General features: G+C 33.6%; 2 protein-coding genes across 10 annotated transcripts in view; one reads left to right on the forward strand and one right to left on the reverse strand.

Moving 5' to 3' along the window:
* megf6b (multiple EGF-like-domains 6b) overlaps positions 1-11,514 on the forward strand; it is a 99,601-nt gene extending 88,087 nt beyond the window's left edge. The window contains exons 29-38 of the mRNA XM_055184440.2: positions 1,002-1,130; positions 1,423-1,554; positions 3,954-4,082; positions 4,587-4,715; positions 6,637-6,765; positions 7,033-7,161; positions 7,237-7,365; positions 8,039-8,167; positions 8,274-8,402; positions 10,410-11,514. Coding sequence (XP_055040415.2) covers positions 1,002-1,130; positions 1,423-1,554; positions 3,954-4,082; positions 4,587-4,715; positions 6,637-6,765; positions 7,033-7,161; positions 7,237-7,364 — 905 coding nt within the window. The 3' untranslated portion in view covers position 7,365; positions 8,039-8,167; positions 8,274-8,402; positions 10,410-11,514. The remainder of the gene's footprint in view (positions 1-1,001; positions 1,131-1,422; positions 1,555-3,953; positions 4,083-4,586; positions 4,716-6,636; positions 6,766-7,032; positions 7,162-7,236; positions 7,366-8,038; positions 8,168-8,273; positions 8,403-10,409) is intronic.
* Positions 11,515-14,379: 2,865 nt separating this feature from the next.
* The window catches only part of kcnab2a (potassium voltage-gated channel subfamily A regulatory beta subunit 2a), a 143,487-nt gene continuing 135,889 nt past the window's right edge, over positions 14,380-21,977 (reverse strand). For 8 of the 9 annotated variants that reach the window (XM_055183171.2, XM_055183169.2, XM_055183170.2 and 5 more), the window contains one exon: positions 14,380-21,873. In XM_055183171.2, the coding sequence (XP_055039146.2) occupies positions 21,784-21,873 (90 nt within the window). In that variant the 3' untranslated portion in view covers positions 14,380-21,783. The remainder of the gene's footprint in view (positions 21,874-21,977) is intronic. The other variant, XR_008638519.2, reaches the window with a different exon arrangement.

Genomic DNA, 21,977 nt, shown 5'->3' on the forward strand with positions numbered 1-21,977 from the left:
TTAATTTAAGAATTTTTTTATATTTTTTACTGAAAACAATAAAAAAATACTAATAATTTTTTTTCTTAATATAATTTTTTGAAGTGTATCTACATTACTGCATATTTTTTTGCAGTTTGTGACTTAATGAAAGTTAATAAATGAAGAGTACAACTGGCTCAAAATATTTTAAAACAACTTCTGTAATTTAATAAAGTAGTAACATAAATAGCCTACTAAAGTCTGCAAGAAGCTAACTAGCCATTTTTGGGATGTAACGGTAATACAATTACAAAATGTTACACTACTAATTATTAGGGAAAGTAGAGTAGTAAATAGTTACTAGTAATAAGTTACTGCCCAACACTGATATTATGTTAAGAAGTTAACAAGTATAAACAGTAAACATGATATCACATCGTCCGGTGAACTCCAGGTGGTCTTTTTGGCTAAATGAAAGTTTGTAGATTTCGCTCAAATACTGAAAAAAATAACAATTTTAATATAATAAGTGCTGGTACACTTTCTGTGTCAGATGGTACAACCAATGTAAATCTAAAGAAAAATGTGCTATTTTATTAACAAATTGCACAGAAGTCAGGTGGTGCAACCAGAAAGTCAAAGAGTGCAAGTGCTATGAATACCTCTAAGAAATAATTAAAAAAAACATTAAGCTAAACATTTAATAAACTAATTATTTAGCTAAGAATTTTTGTTTTGTACTTTCAAACTATTTTCAGGATTATAGTTTTATCAAATAAGCCAACAGTCAGCATGACACAGGGAGCGCATTAAAACATACTTGGCAAAATGACAATGATAGGGATGTCAAAATTATTGTGAACAAATTCATTCAAATGTACTGAAATGTTTTTCAATAAACAAAACTTTTTAAACCTATTATTCATGACTCAAAAATCTGCATTGCATTCATTTAAAAATATGGTTTTGGGAGCTTGTTTTGTCACCGACCCTTCTGTTTTCAGTGTTTGTAATTGCTCAAACTGTTTTGTGTATGTCAGCATGTCTCCCGGGCTCATACGGGCTGAAGTGCCTGCAGCGCTGCTCTTGTCCACAGGGAACATCATGTCATCATATAACTGGAAACTGTGGCTGTCCTGCCGGCTTTACCGGTCACGGCTGTGAACAGAGTAAGTGTCGCCTAATAAACTGAACCCAGATCTGTTAAAAGTTTGAGTCTCATGAAAAATCTGTCCAACTTTCCTCTTACCAAAATTGCTAATTATTGCATTAGTGCTGGTGCCAAGTGAGTAGGTTACAAGACCTGTGCAACAATATAGAGTACACAAACGAATGCTAATTAAACATAACAATAAACTACTTAACTAACCTAGCTTGTTTATCTAGTTAACCTTTTCATACAGTATGACCTGAGAATTGGACCTTATGTTTTATTCACAAATAATTGATTGGTCTCAACAGTTTGTCTCCCCGGCACGTTTGGCATGGACTGTAATCAGGTGTGTCAGTGTTCAGAGAGAAACCAGTTGTGTCATCCAGTGTCTGGAAAATGTTACTGCGCACCAGGATTCAGAGGACCAACGTGTGAACTTAGTAAGTCATTTATGTTTTATGCTCTTGTAGCCTAACACCATTATTTGTTAGGATGTTTTACGTTTATTGCATTAATATGATCAAGACCTACCTGCGATATAAGATTATTTCACTATGAAAGTTTCTAAATTATATTATGTTTGAACTAGTGCTGGGCAAAGATTAATCGCGATTAATCGCACACAAAATAAAAGTGATTTTTAGCATAATATATGAGTGTGTACAGTGTGTAATTATTATGTATCTATAAATACACACACACACACGCACGCACACATGTATGTATTTAAGAAACATGTGTATATATATATATATATTTATTTATATTTTTATAGATTCTATATTATATATAAATGTAAAAAATGTATATATAAAAAAATCTGAAATGAATATACGTGTGTGTGTGTGTGTGGTTAAATATACATAATAATTACACACAGTACACACACATTGTTTATGCATATTATGCAAAAATCACTTTTATTTTGTATGCGATTAATCGTGATTAATCTTTGCCCAGCAGTGGTTGGAACATATAGTCAGACACTGTACTGTTACCTTTTCTATTAATGGGGTCATGCCATATAGCAGAGCTGCAACTACGATTATTTTCATGATCGATAAATTGGCCAATTATTTTTCCGATTAATCAACTAATCGGCTAAAAAATATTTCTCAATTAGATTTTTCACTCATTATAGCTAAATAAGGGTATTCATTTGTAGAAGTGTCCTTTAAAAGTTCAAAAGCCACACACTACTACAGAGTTTTACTAATATAATCTTTTAAATTTTGAAGCCTTAAAGCTCCCGTTCTGTCTGTGATTTTGAAGCTTTGATTGTGTTATAACATGTGTTCATGTTTCACGTGTTAAAAAAACGTGGTATTTTTCCACACAATTTACTTATCTGTATAGCGCTGTTTTCACTGTCCTCAAAACAGGCTGATGCCTTCCTTGTTATGTGAAGTCCCTCCTTCAGAAATACGTATCGAGTTCTGATTGTGTAGTTTGTTTAATGTGCTGTGATTCGATAGCAGCTTAGCTTAGCAGAGCCGTTTGAGCCAAAGCTGGTGACTGACGTATTCATGTGGGCAGAGTTTAGTCAACGAACTGTTTTACTGACGTCATTAAAGCAGGAAATAGAGGGCTGTAGTCCAAACCGGCCGTTCGTTGTAGGCTTTTAAAGAGGAAATCTATTGAAGAAAATATATCGCCTGGCAGTGAACTTTGAGCTTTATCATTTTACAGGTATTATTTATGCTATTATAGCAACATAACACACTAACTAAGGTTTAAAAATGGTATCAGGAAGAACGTGACCTTTAAATAAAAACGTTTGTGCAGCTTTTAACTCTTTCCCCGCCATCGACAAGTTATCTTGTCAATTTAGAGAAAACATTGTCATAAAAAAACATGTTCCTGATGAATTTTTAGGTTAATCTGCAATACTGCGATTATCCACTAAATGGCGCACTTACCCAATTTATGAAAAAACTGAAGCCAAAACGTTATTTACTAATTTCAAACGCTGTGTATGTTTTGATAATCGTTCCAAATCTGATCTCGAACAAAAATGCAATTATTTCCAATTTTTGCTAAAAATTTATTTTTAAAGAAAAATACTCATATTTAAGAGTTTATAAGCAGAGAAAAAAATATAGATAGGATTACATTTTTTTCCCTGTTTTGTTTATTAGTTTGAAAGCAGAGAGAGTCTGTTCTTTCAGTTGATATATTTGTATGTTTGTATATTAAAATAATAAAATTTTCCTGGAAGGCATTTTGGGAAAAGTTTGTAAAAATCACAAAAAATGCTGGCGGGCAACTTTTAAAAATTTCTGGCGGCGAATGAGTTAAATAGTAAAACATCTTTAAATGCCAAAATATAAATAAACAAATGAATTGAGTCTTCAGGGATGTGATTGTGAGGAAATTTTGCTACAGATTAACTCATTTTAATCTTCAACTTCAGACCTTGATGAGAATCAATACATTATTCGTTATTAACAAAATAAATAAGCTATTATGATATGAAAGTAATATACATTCATTATTACAGTAATAAAAACCTGGATTTACCCCTTATTTTAAAACAGATGCTTAGGTTGTGATTCATACTATTTTTATAAAAACATAACAACAATTAAACAAATACAAACTCACTTATAAGAACGAAATTAAATCTTTATTAACCAGCATTTGTGCTTTGCTTCCATCATTGTCCTGTCAGGGTTGCCAGAACCGCAGTCCAAAAGCATTCAAATTTCTATTCAAAGCCCAAATACCAACAACTAATGAACCAAATCCTTCATCTCTAACACGCAGAAAGATTTATTTTATTATGGTGTTCATGATTTGGTCTGTTCTGATGAAGTTTATCTTCTGGTTTGGTCTATAGAGTGTGCTGAAGGTTTCTATGGGCCTGACTGTGAGCGTCAGTGTCAGTGTTTGAATGGAGGAGTTTGTGATGCTGTCTCCGGCTCCTGTAGATGTTCACCTGGTTTCATCGGTGCTAAATGCAACCTGAGTAAGTCTCTAACACTGTGTCTCTCAGACAGAAAGTAACATCACAAGCATTTTATATACTTCATACAGAATATACCCAGACATCAGACGACTCCGGGCCAGATCCAAACCGGAGCTGCTGACTTTGTCGCTGATCTGGCCCAATTTGTTTTTACCAAATGCTTTTATCCAAAGCAACTTACAAGTGAGAGAGCATTAACATTTTGCTTGAGGAGTCAGTGAGAAGCATAAGTATACAAAGCAAAGTTAATGTGTTCATGCATCTACCCGTTATGTTTCATTCATTTACAAAATTTTATGAGATTAAGAGCATCAAAGTTTGATTTCACATTCATTTCAATCTTACTCAGTCAACATTAAAGATTAGATTTTCACACAATGATCTTTATATGATGTAGGATGAGTTGACAGTAAATCACACAAAAAAGGTGACTTTAGATGGGTTTTCACAGACACATTGAGTTTGTGTTTATTCTCATTTAATGAATCTTCCTGTAATCTTCAGCGTGTCCAGCTGGGCGTTACGGGCCAGACTGCGTTCATGTGACGGTCTGTGGAAAGGGTGCGAGCAATGATCCGGTCACAGGCAGATGTATCTGTACATCAGGACGTCATGGAGAAAACTGTGATAAAGGTGAATCAGACTTTCTTAACAATGAAGACGATACTTCTTAAATTAAAGTTTAAATACTTTTAATAGTAGCTTGTCAAGGTACTTACACTGCAAAACATGATTTTTTTTACTTAGTATTTTTGTCTTGTTTTCAGTACAAATATCTAAAAAAATTTAAATTAAGGTGCATTTTCTTGATAGAAAAAAATATAAAATTTAAAGGTGCAGTGTGTAAATTTTAGTGGAGAAGTGCTGGTGAATTGCAACCAACAGCTCAGTCCACTGCTTACCCCTCATTTTTTAAATCACATAGAGAAGCTACGGTAGCCGCCACCGGACAAACATGTCATTGGAGACAACTTAGTAAAAAAAAAATGTCCATTAAGGGCTTCTGTAGAAACATGGCGGCACAAAATGGTCATTTAAGAGAAAACATTTTATCATCATTTACTCATCCTCATGTTGTTTTTTAACCTGTATAAATTTCGATGAACACAAAAAAAGATATTTTGAGAAATGATGGCAAACACACAGCAGATAGTATCCATTGACTTCCAAATATATTTTGGAAGTATTGTGATAAATGATGAAGAAAATATTTTGATAAATGATGGAAAGCACAAAGTTGACTGTATAAATTCCATCATATTTTTTATTCCTACTTTGGAAGTCAATGGACACTATATGCTGTGTGTTTACCATCATTTCTCAAAATATCTTCTTTTGTGTTCATCAGAAAAAAGAAATTCATACAGGTTTAAAACAACATGAGGATGAGTAAATGATGACAGAACTCAAACTCTTGGGTGAACTATCCCTTTAAAAAAAACGTGTTACTGATGATGTTTTATGGTTATCTGTAATTCCGCGATTATAAATATCCCTAATTTATAAAAAAACTGAAACAAATTTGTTTTATTAATTTTACACTGCGCCGTTTAGGTTTTGATAATCGTTCTGAATCTGATTTCTAACAAATTCCTTTACAAAAATGCAATAATTACAGCTTTTTTGCTAAAAAAAATATATTTTTGAAGAATAATACCCATATTTAAGAAAATAGGATTAAACTTTTTTTTCCGTTTTGTTTGTTTAAAAGCATAGGGTCTGCTCTTTCATTTGATATATTTGTATGTTTATATATTTTTATAAGGAAAACTTTTTTGGAAACTTGTGAAAAGCACAAAAAATGCTGGCGGGCAACTAAAAAAAAAAAAAAGGCTGGCGGCAAATGAGTTAAAACAAGAAAATAAAATCTGCTGATGCACTGCAAAAAAATTATTTTTAAGAAAAAGAATCTTTGTATTTTTGTCTTGTTTTTGGTAAAAATATCTAAAAATTCTTAAATTAAGATGCTTTTTCTTGATGAGCAAAAAGACCCAAGAAAATAAGTCTAGTTTTTAGACCAAAAAGATCAAATTTAAATGATTTTGTGCATAAAACAAGCAAAAAAATCTGCCAATGGGGTAAGCAAAAAAATCTTGAACATTTTTCTTAAACACTAAATAAAAAAAAAAATTGGCAGATTTTTTTGCACAAAATCATTTAAATTTGATATTTTTGGTCTAAAAACTAGACTTTTTTTCTTGGGTCGTTTTGCTCATCAAGAAAAAGCATCTTAATTTAAGAATTTTTAGATATTTTTACTGAAAACAAGACAAAAATACTAAGTAAATCTTGTCTTGAAAATAATTTTAAAAAAATGTCTTGAATTTTTCTTGATTTTAGTATTTAAGAAAAAAGGACAAGATTTTTTCCTTATCCCATTGGCAGATTTTTTACTTGTTTTAATCACAAATTCACTTTAATTTTTTGCTCATCAAGTAAATGCATCTTAATTAGACATTTGTACTAAAAAAATTACAAAAATACTAAGTAAGAAGCAGTGTATAATAGTGTATCTATAACTGTGTTTGTATTAAAATGCTTAAATGTTTTGTAGGCTGCGCTTCAGGCTGGTTTGGTTCAGATTGCTCACAGCGATGTGACTGTAACAGTCGAGGTTTATGTGATGCTGTTACTGGAAACTGTTCATGTGCTCTCGGGTGGACTGGACAACATTGTGAGAAAGGTGACATCACTGTTACCTCAAATAGTTAACGTGTGATTTGTAAAATAATATTTAAGTTTAGAAATAAATGTACCTTGCTCTACAGTAATGTAGATGGTAAAATCAGTGTGGTCCATCAGATTTAGAGGTTCAGATTTGTTAAGAAAATAAAAAGCGTCCAAAACTTGCAAAGTTTAATTGAAATTGATATTGTAGTGATGTTATATGAGACATGTAATGTTAAGGTGTTGACTTGTGTAACCTCTGTGTGTGTGTGTGTGTGTGTAGAATGTCCTGAAGGTAGATTTGGTCCTGATTGTGCACTGGAGTGTGTTTGTCAGAATAACAGCACCTGTGACAGAGTAACTGGCACCTGTCAGTGTAAACCAGGATATTATGGACACCGTTGTGAACATGGTGAGTTTTACACAAACTTACACTTTTACCTTTTAAAGTTAGTGTCAGTGTGAGATGTTTGTGTGTGTATTTCAGTGTGTCCTGCTGGTCTGTATGGAGCGCAGTGTTCACAGCGGTGTGATTGTGTTAATGATGCTCAGTGTCATCCGAGCACAGGCTTGTGTCTCTGTGCCGCAGGCTTTCACGGCTCTCGCTGCGTGTAAGGTAAGCAAACACAATTTCCCCTTATGTTTACTATGATTTTGTTTCAGTTTATATCCAAAGCACTTTTTTAGTTTGCATCGTTGCAAAGCAGCTTTACAGTAAATACATAATAAAATAACCGAATTGAAAATTTAAATGAAGTTTATTTAATTATTTATAAGTTCAGGAGGAGCATGGTCATTTAATCTAACCAATCAGCTTACAAATTATTTCATTTATGTGGCCTGTGAGAGCTTACAAAGAATTTTATTATTATTATAAGTGTATTATTTTTGCAGGGATTTTCCTGCATTTATTTTTTTTAGGGGCCACAATTTTTTTTTTTTTTGATAATCTAATGTGATTTATGAGTGATAAATATATAATTTTTATAAATGTATAATTTATTTATTTTATTAATACAAATAATCTGTACAATAGTTGCACACTTGAATACATTTTGTCATTATTTGTCCTAGGCTTTTACTTTTAATGGTATTAATTGAGTTATTACCAAAAAGCATAGTAATTAATTGCAGAGGTAAATATGCAATGTTATAAAAGAGACACATTCATATACACATTACAAATACACTAGCCCTTTGAGATTAACCGTAACGCTGATGTGGCCCTGTTTGGGCATCCCTGATCTAACAGTAATAATAGTTGATGCTATTTTTCATGTTGTTTCTAGAATGTGAGCATGGCAGGTTTGGTCTGAACTGTTCTCAGTCATGTGACTGTGCAGATGGTGGATCATGTGACCCGGTGAGCGGCAGGTGCATCTGTCCTTCAGGAAAAACTGGAGCCAAGTGTGACAGTGGTGAGTCCAGTTAACTTTGTTTCTCCTGAAACCATGTCTTTTATTATTATCAATGCCCATATTGGTAACAGATATGCTTTAATATGTGTGTGTTCACCGTGCATAGACTGCAGTATGAACCGGTTCGGTCCTGACTGCGCTCTGATGTGTGAATGTGAAAATGGATCTCAGTGTGACGGCAGAAACGGCCGCTGCACGTGTTTAAATGACTGGATTGGTCTCACCTGTTCAGAACGTAATGTATACCTCTTAAAGTTATAAAAAGTATTTTTGAGTAATAAAACCCAGCTAAAGTCTTTGCATTTTTTTTTACATAATAAAGAGCATTTTGTGAAATATAACCTTGATAGGTCATGTCACAGATTGAAATCAAACTTTGATGCTCCTAATACTTTAGAAAAAAATGCAGCATGAAGTTAAAACAACTTGGTCAATTCAACCTACTATTTTAAGTTTTTGCTTGTGAAAAGTTTACATAACTTATAAAAATCAAGTTGAAATTGTTTAACAATTGTTTTTAAATATATGTTAAATCTATTAAAATATAAATATATGTTGATTCAGCCCATTCTCAGGAAATGCTTATAAATAGCACGCAATTGAAAAGTGTTGCAATACATACGACAAATTCCAATTTTGTGTGCATATGATAGACCAGTCCTTCCCGTTTACTTACACTGAAGAAAATGATTTAAGAAAAAAAATTCGTAGTATTTTTTGTCTTGTTTTCAGTAAAAATATCAAAAAAAATCTTTAATTAAGATGCTTTTTCTTGATGAGCAAAACGACCCAAGAAAATAAGTCTAGTTTTTAGACCAAAAATATCAAATTTAAGTGATTTTGTGCAGAAAACAAGCAAAAAATCTGCCAATGGGGTAAGCAAAAAAATCTGGAACTTAAACACTAAATACTAAGAATTTTTTTTCTTGAAAATAATTTTTTGCAGTGTATACACTAAAAAAAATATTTTCAAGAAAAAATGTTCTTAGTATTTTTGTCTCGTTTTCAGTAAAAATATCTATAAATTCTTAAAATAAGATGCTTTTTCTTGATGAGTAAAACGACCCAAGAAAATAAGTCTAGTTTTAGACCAAAAATATAAAATTTAAGTGATTTTGTGCAGAAAACAAGCAAAAAATCTGCCTATGGGGTAAGTAAAAAAATCTTGAACTTAAACACTAAATACTAAGAATTTTTTTCTTGAAAATAATTTTTTGCAGTGTATACACTAAAAAAAAATATTTTCAAGAAAAAAAATTTCTTAGTATTTTTGTCTCGTTTTCAGTAAAAATATCTATAAATTCTTAAATTAAGATGCTTTTTCTTGATGAGTAAAACGACCCAAGAAAATAAGTCTAGTTTTAGACCAAAATTATTAAATGTAAGTGATTTTATGCATATAACAAGCAAAAAAATCTGCCAATGGGGTAAGCAAAAAAATCTTGAAAATTTTTCTTTAACACTAAATACTAAGAATTTTTTTTCAAGAATTTTTTTTTTTTTTTAGTATTTTTTGTTTTGTTTTCAGTAAAAACATCTAAAAATTCTTAAATTAAGATGCTTTTTCTTGATGAGCAAAACGACCCAAGAAAATAAGTCTAGATATAAGAATATCAAATTTAGGTGATTTTGTGCATAAAACAAGCAAAAACAACTGCCAATGGGTTAAGCTAATTTTTCTTGAATTTAATGTTTAAGAAAAATTTTCAAGATTTTTTGCCTACCTCATTGGCAGATTTTTTTGCTTGTTTTATGCACAAAATCACTTTTGATATTTTTGGTCTAAAACACTAGACTTATTTTCTTGGGTCGTTTTGCTCATCAAGATAATACGTGTACGGTGCATCTTTTCGTGTTGTTTTGTTTATTGGTTTCTGTTTCTTTTCCAGTTTTTTTTACCATTGTTGCTTGGGTTTGGGGTTCGAGCAAGTTTTTGTTTAATAAAATGACATCCTAACCCAATGCCCCAATTCTAACCCCAACTTCAAGCGACCATGGTTTAAAAATAGACAAAACATAAAGAAAATTATAAATTAAATGTCATTCTAAAGCAAATCCTAAATCTAACCACATACCCAAGCGACAATGGTTAAAAAAAACAAGAAAAAAAGAGAAACCAATACATAAAACGACACGAAAAGATGCGCCGAGAAGGACTGGCGTGTCATATGCACCCAAAATTGGTATTTGTCGTATGTATTGCACGACTTTTCAAGGATGATCTTACTGGTTGTTTTTGTAGGTGGACCTCTACAGCTGGATCACAGAAATTTAGATGAAGATAAGTCACAATCCATCAGTTTATTATAGCATCAACAAACCTGTGTCCTTAAAAGAAGAAACTAAAGGAAAGCACAATGTTTTTAAAAACTATTGAACCTCGTCAACTTTGTCTGGATGTGAAAGTGAGGAACACTCGCAAGAAACAAACTGTAGGACATCATCGGTTTTGACTTGTGATGTATTGTAAGTGTATTTCGCATGTGGGTCATCTGCTTTGTCAAAAATATGCAAATCATATCGAAAGGATTTACAAGCACTCAAGAGTAAATAAACCAAACAGTGATTATGTTACTTTACTCTGCGATGCAAACGGATGCCTAGTGTGTGCTGTCAATTTTAGTCTATACTTGATGATTTGTCATTCTTTCAGGGTATGTATTTTATTATAATTGTCTGTGTTTATAGAGCTGTTTTGATAAACAGGCATGAATCACATTTCACACAGAGTAAATTGAAAACCAAGTGCCTTTTTATTTTAATACTTAAAAGAAAATTTCTCGTCTGTGAGCCGTTTAGGGCAGTGGTTCTCAAACTGGCGGCCAGGGATTTATCATAACATCTGTGTAATTAAACTTCAGAAAAATAAGACTACTAACAAACAGCACTATATTGTATAATTTAGTATGTTTTGTTTAATTCAAATTGAATGTTTTATTTCATACATTTTCTTTGGGTGGGCCACAAAGGGCAAGTTTGAGAACCACTGGTTTAGAGCTCAAGACTAAAAAACGTTTAATATTTCATCTACAAAGATCAACTAAAAAGTTGAATCAAATGGTAAAATATTTTCAACCTTTTTGTTTTACCTCAATGACAGACTGATGCCTTTATGATGTTATGAAGATGTTTATATGCACATGAAGTGATTTCTCACAATGTTAAAAGTGGTGCTACAGTATATTGCTCTGGAACTTCTGGTGCTTGATTTTTTTGTACACTGATGTTCTTTGTTTCATTGCTTGATATTCAGTGGTTTTATTTATGTTTTGTAAAATACAACATTGTACATTTTACATAAAGTCTATAATGTGTGAATTGCTTAATAATAAACATATTTTCACGTATGCTGTTTTGGTTACTAATTGAAAAGCAATCCATTGCTTAGTGTGCACTATATTGTGTAGCCATACCCAGGCAAAAAACTACACGGTGTAAATGTACTATTTTCATGCACTGATTTTGTACTTAATATACACAAATTAGTCTGTACTAAAGATAAACTTCTAAGTGTACTTAACTGTACTATTTTGATACTTACATTGAACGTTGAAAATCATTATAACGCAGGGCTATTGAATGCTTTATTCTGATTGGTTGAGAAATGTTCCATGTGCAGTGTTGGGGGTTACAAGTTACAAGTAAGGTGCATTACGTAATAATATTACGTTTCTGAAGCATCGAGTAAAGTAACGCATTACTTTATGAATGTACAATTGATATTAATTAATTCATTAATAATAATTAATAATTTAAAAACGTAATGCAAGTTACTTTTTAGTTTAATTAATTTCATTTAAAAAATATGCATGCGCGTCTGAGTGGGAACAGTTTGAGTGAGAATTTGATCGTAAAGTGTGCGTAAGCAAAAATCCACGGCAAAGTCCATATTTATAAAACTGTCTTTGACGTGGAAAAGTGCTTAGGGACACGTCAGGGTCTGAGCAGACGTACGCACTTTTCCTTGTCTGATTGCTGCAGGTTTTTGGAAATTTAAGACATTCTTGCTGCTCGAAATTTGGTTTAAACATTGACAAGCGCTCTTTTATATGTCTATGACATTAATTAGGCATCGTTTAAAGGCAGAGATATGAAACTGCTCAGCTGCGCACAAGTTCAAGATCATTTGCGATTTATAAATTTCACTTCTGAAAGAAAGGGGTGCGCGCGTTTTAAATGATCGTAAGATTAAATGTAGGGTGGTTTCTAAGAAGCATTTTATAAATGAGGCCCCAGAGCTTGAAATTTTTGCGATGGAAATCTGCAAACCTCAGCCAAGTATGAAAAAGTAACACAAAAGTAACTTAAAAGTAACGTAACTTTCAATGAAAAGTAACTAAGTAACGCAATTAGTTACTTTTTTGGGGAGTAACTTAATATTGTAATGCATTACTTTTAAAAGTAACTTTTCCCAACATGGTCCACGGGTATGCATTATTTTTTGATAAATGCAAAACTTGACCTGTCAAATGTCTTAAAATAACCACCAGAGCAAAGGTGTAAGCGAAATATTTGACTCCGGTCCTTTGAATTGAAGGTGTAACCGCCACGGGTGTCCTTTTTTTTCAAATAATTCAATAACCTGTCGTCAATTATTCCTTGCATATTATTGGTATAAATCATACTTTTTTTAAGTGAACTGAAGTACTACCAAAGTATAACTATACGTTAAATTAGTTTATTTGTTGTGTATTATTTATACACTATTATTTAGCATAAAATTAACAATGCACTACAAAATAATTTGCTGGTATTTAAGTCAGGGTTCCCACACCTTAAAGCTGGTTCAGACGGGACCAATTTAAAATCGTCGGCCGGTTTTCCAACCCTGAGAGACCCCGCACATGGCGATAAAACATCACGGGTCTAACAGTTTTGGTCGTACAGTCAGTGGTGCGCAGCCACATGGCAAAATCAACACATCACACACGAACCGATTTGCCTCCCGTGCATTCCCAGGTCAGACGGGAAATCTCGCAAAATGTCGCAAGAACAAACGTGATTTCAGAGTAAACAATCATGGTTGCATTGGCGATAGTTTGTTTTTAACCGAAAAAAAAAAAAAAACGTTATCAAAAGAAAAGGTGATGGTCAAAGAAGTGGGAGACAACGCACTTCCTGGTGCGCCATGCCGCCGGCTGTTTTGATTTTGTTTCCCGGTGCTTCCTCGCTGCCTCGTCACCTTGCTTTCTGATTGGCTACACGTCACAGTCCCCAGGCTGCGAGATCGTTTGTCCCCGGGAGACACCACACACAAGAAGAAATCGGGCCAAAAAAAATCCAATATGTTGGAAATCCCCGATTTAAGATCGGAGCGGTCCCGAGGTCCTTCCGAGTAGACGAGAGCAGCCTCAACACACCACACATGGCAGGAATAGATTATTTTACGATAATCAGAGCATCCTTAAGATTGTCGGAAGGGGTGAATCGGGGCTAAAATCAGCCTAATTATCCTTCCGTGTGAACCAGCCTTTAGTTAACTTCAAATTCAAGGACCTTTCAAGGACTTTCCAGTTCCAATACCCTCAAATTCAAGGACTAAATGTGGGGACACATTTCAAGTGAGAGTTACATCGTGTTACCTTTTAAGATACATTGTTACAGTTCCCTTTCGAGGGAACTCGCACTGCTTCACTGCGGTGACACTTTGGGGACGTCTCCAAGGGTAAGTGCGTCTGAATGTGTATATTAAATTCAATCAATGGTGAGGCTTAACAACAAAGACAGGGTGAGCCAGGAAGTATATCGCTATCTGAAATATTGCCAAAGACGGCGTTACAGGAACGCAAGAAGTATGGCAAGGGAAACGCAGCGTCTCGTTCCATTCTTAGGGATCAAGAGTTACATACATAACCCGAGACGTTTTCATGTGTCAAACACAACTATGCAAAAAAGCATTTTGGTATAAATCAACATTCGCATAGAGAAGATATAAGCATTTAAAGTGAACAGTTTAGCACGTGTGCTTAAAAAGTCTAGAATTTTTATGATATTAGCGTACACTTCACAGGGAATGATATAGTTTTTGTGTAAATTTGTGTTAACCAGTGGCAGTCCGATCCATAAATTAGTCATAAAAAGAAAAATTATAGCTGATAATATTTTATCATGTTGAAAATGGAGGCTTTGCATTTAGGGGACAAAGTGTCTAACATGGTGTGACGTGCAACACAACAAAGAAAATGTTTAAGAACAAACGAGGACACAAACGGTAGATTTTTCATAGTCATTATTTTATAGTTCTCATTTCATAGATACTTGGGCTGTACATAATCTAAATTCAGATTCAAGCACAATGCAGTGAGCAAATGCCTTTTTATGATAATAAAAGAACATACAAGGCTGAAGTGATCACCATGGATACTTTTCTTATGTATACAGTATATGTACAAAGGTCAAACTATATACAGATATCCGACTCGACGTACAGTATTTCTCCACAAAGCGTGGAATTGTAGCTTGCCATTGTATACATTTCACAGAATTCTCTAAAATGCATATTCAGTGCAAATAATTGCTCTTTGTAATCTTTATCTTCATCATCATCATCATCTTCAGTTTAGTACCAGCAGAGGGCAACAAAGGTAAAAAAATAAAATCCTACTTTCGTCTTCATCTTTTAAAATATTAAACATGAAAAATAATCTCCTTGGGAAATAAAGCATGGTACTGGAAAATAGTCACCCAACTCATCCAACCTGTCGTGATCTACACGCTTGTACTGATAATACACATTTAACAACTTCAAACATCAGTCTCTTTTAAATAAACTAAATACTGATATTGATTCAGACTCTGTTGTGTGAAACCTAGCAAACAATGTACAACGTTTAACCTTCTGAAAGCTGTCTAAGTGAAACTTCAGGTACTACAAAGAGGGGCATTATCATACTCCACACAAATCACAATAAGTGCTAGCTGGCTTCTTTTAGAAAACCAGTCAAAAAGCATCACAGCTTTTGATCCAGAAACATTAATATTGTCAACCTAAAAATATAAGTGGATATCAGACATTACACAATAAAACTACATAATCCACTCAAACCCATTAATGTCAGTGTTATGTGGAAACGAGGGGTTTATATATTGTCATAAGCGCTGTGATTTTGCCCTTTACTAGACCAGCTCTAGTATCTAAATAACACAGTGATGAGGATACATCAATATCGACACTTCATTCATATCTGAATCTACACTAAACTCATCAGCTTTTTCCACAAATCTACAGATCATTAGAAATCTGGAAAACTAGTTCTTACACTCAACAGTTTGGATGAAACGTCAATTTTACAAATAGTGTGATGATAATAATACACAATGAAATGTTAAACTCAGAGGACAGCATCTGTGCCATGTTGTGGATTACCATAAACAATATTACAGTACATAACTGTATAGTTTATACTTCTGTATTTTCACACAGTATTTTGAGCTTGCAAAACAAATAAGAATCATATTGATTGGAAACCTACAAACAATCAAATCAAGTCTATGGGGCAATGTTACAATTCCCAGTTTACTTTACACTGCAAAAATCTTAGTATTTTTGTCTTGTTTTCAGCAAAAATATCTTAACATTCCCAAATTAAGATGCTTTTTCTTGATGAGCAAAAAATAAGGCTTATTTTTAGACCAAAAATATCAAATTTAAGTGATTGTGTGCATAAAACAAGCAAAAAAATCTGCCAAATGGGTAAGCAAAAAAATATTAACCACTAAATTCAGGAAAAATTAGCTTACCCCATTGCCCTTTTATGCACAAAATCACTTAAATTTGATATTTTTGTTGTAAAAACTATACTTATTTTCTTGGGTCGTTTTGCTCATCAAGAAAATACATCCCAATTTAAGAATTTTTTGATATTTCCACTGTAAACAAGACAAAAATACTAAGATTTTTTTTCTTGAAAATCTTTTTTTGCAGTGTACATGTTATTTTTTTCATACTTTTGAAGCTTTGGTTTGCTGACTTATATATATATACAACCGCGGAAATAATTAAGAGACCATTTCGACGGTCCCTTTCAGTTTTTCTAGATTTATTTACTGAAAATTGAAATGGAGAAAACATGGTTAAAATACAAAAAAAATATGCAGTGTTTTTTGATACTGCAGAGAAAACAAGTTCAAATTCATTTCTCAATACCAAAATACTAATATTTTACATGTATTTTAGGAAAACCCAGATTTTTTGTCACATCTTTCATGGGTTAGGGTTATTTTTTTGGTCAAGACAAGCACTCACTTTAAGTTGATATCTGAGCTTTTGCAACACAGTCTCATGGCAAGTCGTGTTATAGTAACGAAAAGTTTGATTAATTTATTTGTGTTTGCCGACACGATTTTCCCGTTTTTCGTGACTCTGGAAACAAATGTCCTTTTCTACCAAGCCCCTAAGGTGACATTGGAGTAAAAAAAAATCTAAAGTTTAGTTTCATGTGCTCACGTGAAACTTTTGCGTGCTCACGCGAAACCTTCATGTGCAGAATTTAAAAAAAAAGTTTAGTTTCTAAACGCGATTTATTTAATTTTTGCTCCATGTCCCCTTAGGTGCTCCGTATTTTCATCCTTCCCAAAACGAATTTTTATCATGGTTTTTTGTGTCACTGCCACAACTTTCTTTATTATCTCATTTTATTTTTTTTCTCATCGTTCTTTCCTATTTTTAAATCATTGTCACTTGGGGTTAGGGTTAGATTCCGTGTTTGCGTTAGGATGTAATTTTATGCATTGGTTTCTACATGTTTTGCGTCTGCTTTTAAAACTATTCTCACCTGTAGTTGGGAAATAACTACAGACCACTGAAAATAAAAATACATTTAAAAGCATTTTAACTGATATAAACTGGTAAACTCTGCAACTTTCGAATATGAGCAAGGACACCAGAAAGACCAGTTAGCATACAGTATTTCACCCATGTTAGTAATCATTACTACAAGTTAATGTGCCTAGAAAATATGATCTGCACATTTCTGCTTTTAAACTTTTAAATGAAAACTTCTGAATTTCTGTGGTAATCGACAGCATGTCACAAATGCATGAGTTGTCACTTGTACCAAACCCAAAACGGCCCGTGATGTTAAAACAGTACGAAAGTACAAATGTAAATGAATCATTACCAATGAAACAAATAATGTGCAGGTTTTTCAGCAATTGAAACAATTGTAGAGCTCAGATGCAAAAGCTGCTATGCATCTCCGTCAAAAATTAGATAATGATATTAACCAAATACATTCATCAAATACTTATACTTTAAATCCACTTAATCCAGGCCTCAGGTCATTCAGAAATACCGGTTTATTGGCAGAATCCATTAAGGGTTAGATATAAAGAAATGCTCATTTACAAGAGAAACATGTCAGATGCACTTAGAGGCTTTTGCATCAGAGCTCTTTGATTATTATCACACAATAAATAACATATGTGTCCGCAAACGTTCAGATCACTCGACTACACACTGACTCACAGATGATACGGACAGCACATTTTCTACGCTGGTAAACACAAACACAAGTTAACCTCTGAAAATTAAACGCATAACTCCTAAGTTTATGATTCTGAGAATACTTGGTCTGACCTTTAGTAATTTTTAAATCCTTTTATGAATTATATTTTACAAAATGCCATAAACTTAATTTTGACCTTAACATTTGTGCAAATCTGTTTTAAACAGGAATTAAAAAGTAGCATTAGCCACTTTTAAGAAGTCCATTAAATGCGATTAAAGAGTTGTTGAGGGTACAGCATGCTTCCAAAATAAACCTCATGCAATTCCCTTGTGCTTGATCGGGGACGCTTCAATTAAATGGTGAACGAGTTCGACTCGCTGCCATCAATTTGAATCATATCTTATTGATGGATCCTGTGTATTGTGACAACCTCCATTTAAAAAAAAGAAAGAAAGGAAAGACTGCTTATCATTCGTATTATGTGCACTATGTATACCGGCACCATGTACTTAACCTATAGCGCTACTAAGAGCATAACCAGAGTGAATATACGAAGTAGAAGAAAGATGACAGATGCATGCTGCTAAAAACCCGACAAAAAGAGGACACGGCGGCCATGATACTGACAAGATGTGGGGTAGATCTTTGGCTTCAGCCACACATATCATCACTGGTACTTAAGTATGTCCAGTGTACAGAAATGAGAAATGATTTAGCTCACACACATACACACAAGCAAACTGAGACATTTTACCGCAGTCCCTGAGCTGCTTTCACAAAAAAAGTCTGATGATGCTATTTAAACAGTCAATGATTTTCTACTGGCTAGTAACATCTGTCAAATCACCATAAGCCTCAGGTGATCGTAGCTGTAAGGCTGCTGGAGATACGATACCCACAGCAACACTTGTAGAGAATATACTGTGAAGACGTTTTTGCATTGGATGCCTTTACTAATAGACTTACAGGGAACAATATTTGGAGCAAGCAAGGGATAAGCATCATGGTCTGGTTAAAACTGAATCTGCAAACACAAGTGTATAACCATTAAGGCCCAAAGTATAGTTCACTTTTTATGCATACGTAAGGGTCAGCGTACAGGGTGCATGATGCAAATTTGGTGGTCCATATTCTTCAATTTTTAAAAGTTCATGCTCTCACCCAATCAATATGTTTTAATAAATAAATTAAAAAATTGTTTTTCAATATTAATTAATATTTAGAGGTTGCTCAAGACCTTTAAAGTTTAACACATTTGCGTATTATGTGATACTTTGTGCTAACATGTATAATTGTTTAATAATATATACTTATGACAGCAATGGACTTATTTGACCATGCTCCATGCATTTAAAACTCCTGTTTTAGTTGTGATATGTCTTTCAAAGCAAGAAAGCTTCAATGTGAATAAAGCACAATAGACAATATACACTGAGAAAACGGCTGAAGCAACACAAAGCAAGTCCGCTATATGGTTACTCGGACTGAAATAACTGGAACAAAGTTACCCTGCATGAATTTTTATATATATTAAATTAGTCTAACACAAAATGAATATGTACTATAATTTATTGATTTCTTTTTAATTGCGTTAACACAATTAGTTTGAGTTTGGGTTCTGGAAAAAGAATACCGTTTTTTTATGTCAACCTAATTTTATCATGTTCAGTCCACTTAATCATTTTATGTTGGGACAACATGAATTATTTTTGTTGCTATTACTAACTATTACTATTATTAGCATGCTAACATGTGCTCATGCTAATTAGTATGATATAAAAACGTTTTATATAAAATAACTGAATTTAGTTATTCAGACTACACTACATTGAGTTATTAAAACTACAATAAATTGAGTTATTCGAACTACACTAAATTGAGTTATTTAGACTACACTAAATTGAGTTGAGGCAACTACACTTAATTGAGTACTGCCATCTACTTTAAATTAAGTTGGACAAACTCAATATATTTTAATTGTGTAAAGCAGTTTTTTTATGAGTTAGGGGTACACATTCATATTGGATGGAAATCCTGCCCACAATTTAATTGAGTTAATCCAATGAATTATTTTTTTGAGTGCAGTTTTTGCAAAAATATGTGATTTCGAATATTCAAAGGCTTTGAGCAACCCAGATATTGTAGAAACAATTAAAATTTTGCACAGTGTGTTTTTATTGAAATCCTAACACAGTTAGGGGGTGAAAGTTGAACATTTTATAAAAATTGACCCATTATAAGGACCACCCTAATCTACATGTGCATTTAATTTCTTGCAATTATTTGTTTAACCACAAGGTGGCAACCAAGGGGCGTCAATTCACAAGGCAGTCCATTAACTCTTTCCCCACCAGGGTTTTTGAAAAAAGTTGCCATTTTTATGATTTTCACAAAATGTAATGCCTTCCAGAAAATGTTCTTTTTGAAATATATAAACATACAATATATTAAATGAAAGAACAGACCCTCTGCTTCAAAAAAAGAAAAAAAAAACATTTCATCCCATCTTCATTTGTTCTCTTTTTATCAAAGTTTCTATAAAATAATTTCATTTTTGTAAAGGACTTTTGTTAAAGATCAGATTCAGAGTGATGATCAAAACCTACACAGTTTTTACTGTTTTTGGATCAGTGGATGCTCCAGTGTTTTATAAGTTTGGTAAGAGCACCACCTTGTGGATAATAGCGGAAATATGGAACTCGTCATTGGCAGGGAAGCGTAAGAAAACTTGTCAATGGCGGAGAAAGAGTTAAAAACATAACCGAAAAAGCAAAGAAGTCAGGAAATATCCTAATTTATACAACTGTACTATGAAGGAGTACAAAGATGTTTACATGAGTTTGAACTTGTGGCGTCACTCCACCTACTTAACTTACTTATAAACCCCTGTAGGCGAGGAGAGGTACTGAATGTGTCCAATGCCTATATGTACGCATTTGAATCAAATAAAATATGATTTGCGGGGCTGTGCATATGATACGCGAAAAAAGTGAACTATACTTCCAGCTTTAGGCTACTTTTTATATTTTCTACTATGAAATATGGTATATACTCTAAATGCAAAAAAATATTTCTTTATTTTTGGGGGGGTCTGAAATATGACCTAAAATATGTTCGGGGGAACCTCAGTCTTTTGCAGTATCACATTAAGAATGGCGTTATGATAGAAGCATGCTTATCCCATTACTATTACAGATAATTCGATCTACATTTGAAATCTAATAAGTTAAAGTGAATAATTTCAACATCAGTACATGAAACACTAGACGTGTGCTGGGTGCAGGTCTTTTCTGTGGAGGGAAGACCAAAATGCATCTTCATCAGCAATCTCCACAGATTTTCAGCAAGCACACAAACAAAGCTGCCCTTTAAAACCACAACACCTGATGAAGTATTTTGACATCACAATGTTTCTTAAAGACCTGTTAGCAAAGCAATGACAGATGAGAAGCCAGGACCGTTTCTTTATCAGGCTAAACAAAGAACTGACACGAAAACGACGCAATGCCCTGTGCAGAATAAGCGAAAGCGATCGATTACTTTTTGCCCCTTTCCACACCGGAGAGGAGCTGCGTTTGGATCAGTTCTCACTCCCGTCTGATGTTCTTCTAAAGTGCTTAAAATGATTTGCCTGCGGGATTGGGGGGTGCATACGTAACGCAGACGACACAGTGAAGAGTTTTGGGCCTCAATGACATTAATATTATGTGCAAACCCAAACGATCGCATGAATCGTGTGCAACTGATCATTAAATTCGGTTCCGGTTTTGTTATTTTGCATTCAATATAAAAAAAAGCAAAGAGAAAAACTGAACTTTCCAGCAACCGAGCAAGCATGTTTTTAAATTTTGTTTTAGTTATACCCTAATGATTTTGTTTTAAATGTACCTTTTCTGTAGAGCTGAATGTATAACGGATGAATCCGTAAGCACGTATCATCGATGCATTGCTTTCTATCTTCCATTTCAACCTCTTTGTCTGCAAATGCGTCTTTTTTGTTTATTTTGCACTTTTAATCTCGCCCTTTTTGTTGTAAAAGTCTCTCTCTCTCTCCAGGGTGTGTGGGTGCTTGCCCGTCTCATGCGGCCGGTGCTCATTCAGTAAAGCTGAAGCGTACGGACAATCAGGCAAAGGTGCGGAGAAGTTCGGGTCCTGTCCAGTCCCGCACTAGGAGCGGTAGTCCTTTTTACTGTAGGGCTTGTTGCCCAGGATACTGTCCACCTCATGCACGATGGAGGACGACAACTTTGGAAGAACCTGCAGGAGTAGCAGCAAAATGAGTCTTAAATCAAAGTCTTACAAGATATTACAAGCTAGTGCATTATTCAAACTCACATTACATTTCAATACCAGAAATGACC

This window comes from Misgurnus anguillicaudatus, chromosome 14, assembly GCF_027580225.2.
Source record: "Misgurnus anguillicaudatus chromosome 14, ASM2758022v2, whole genome shotgun sequence".
NCBI classification, from domain to species: domain Eukaryota; kingdom Metazoa; phylum Chordata; class Actinopteri; order Cypriniformes; family Cobitidae; genus Misgurnus; species Misgurnus anguillicaudatus.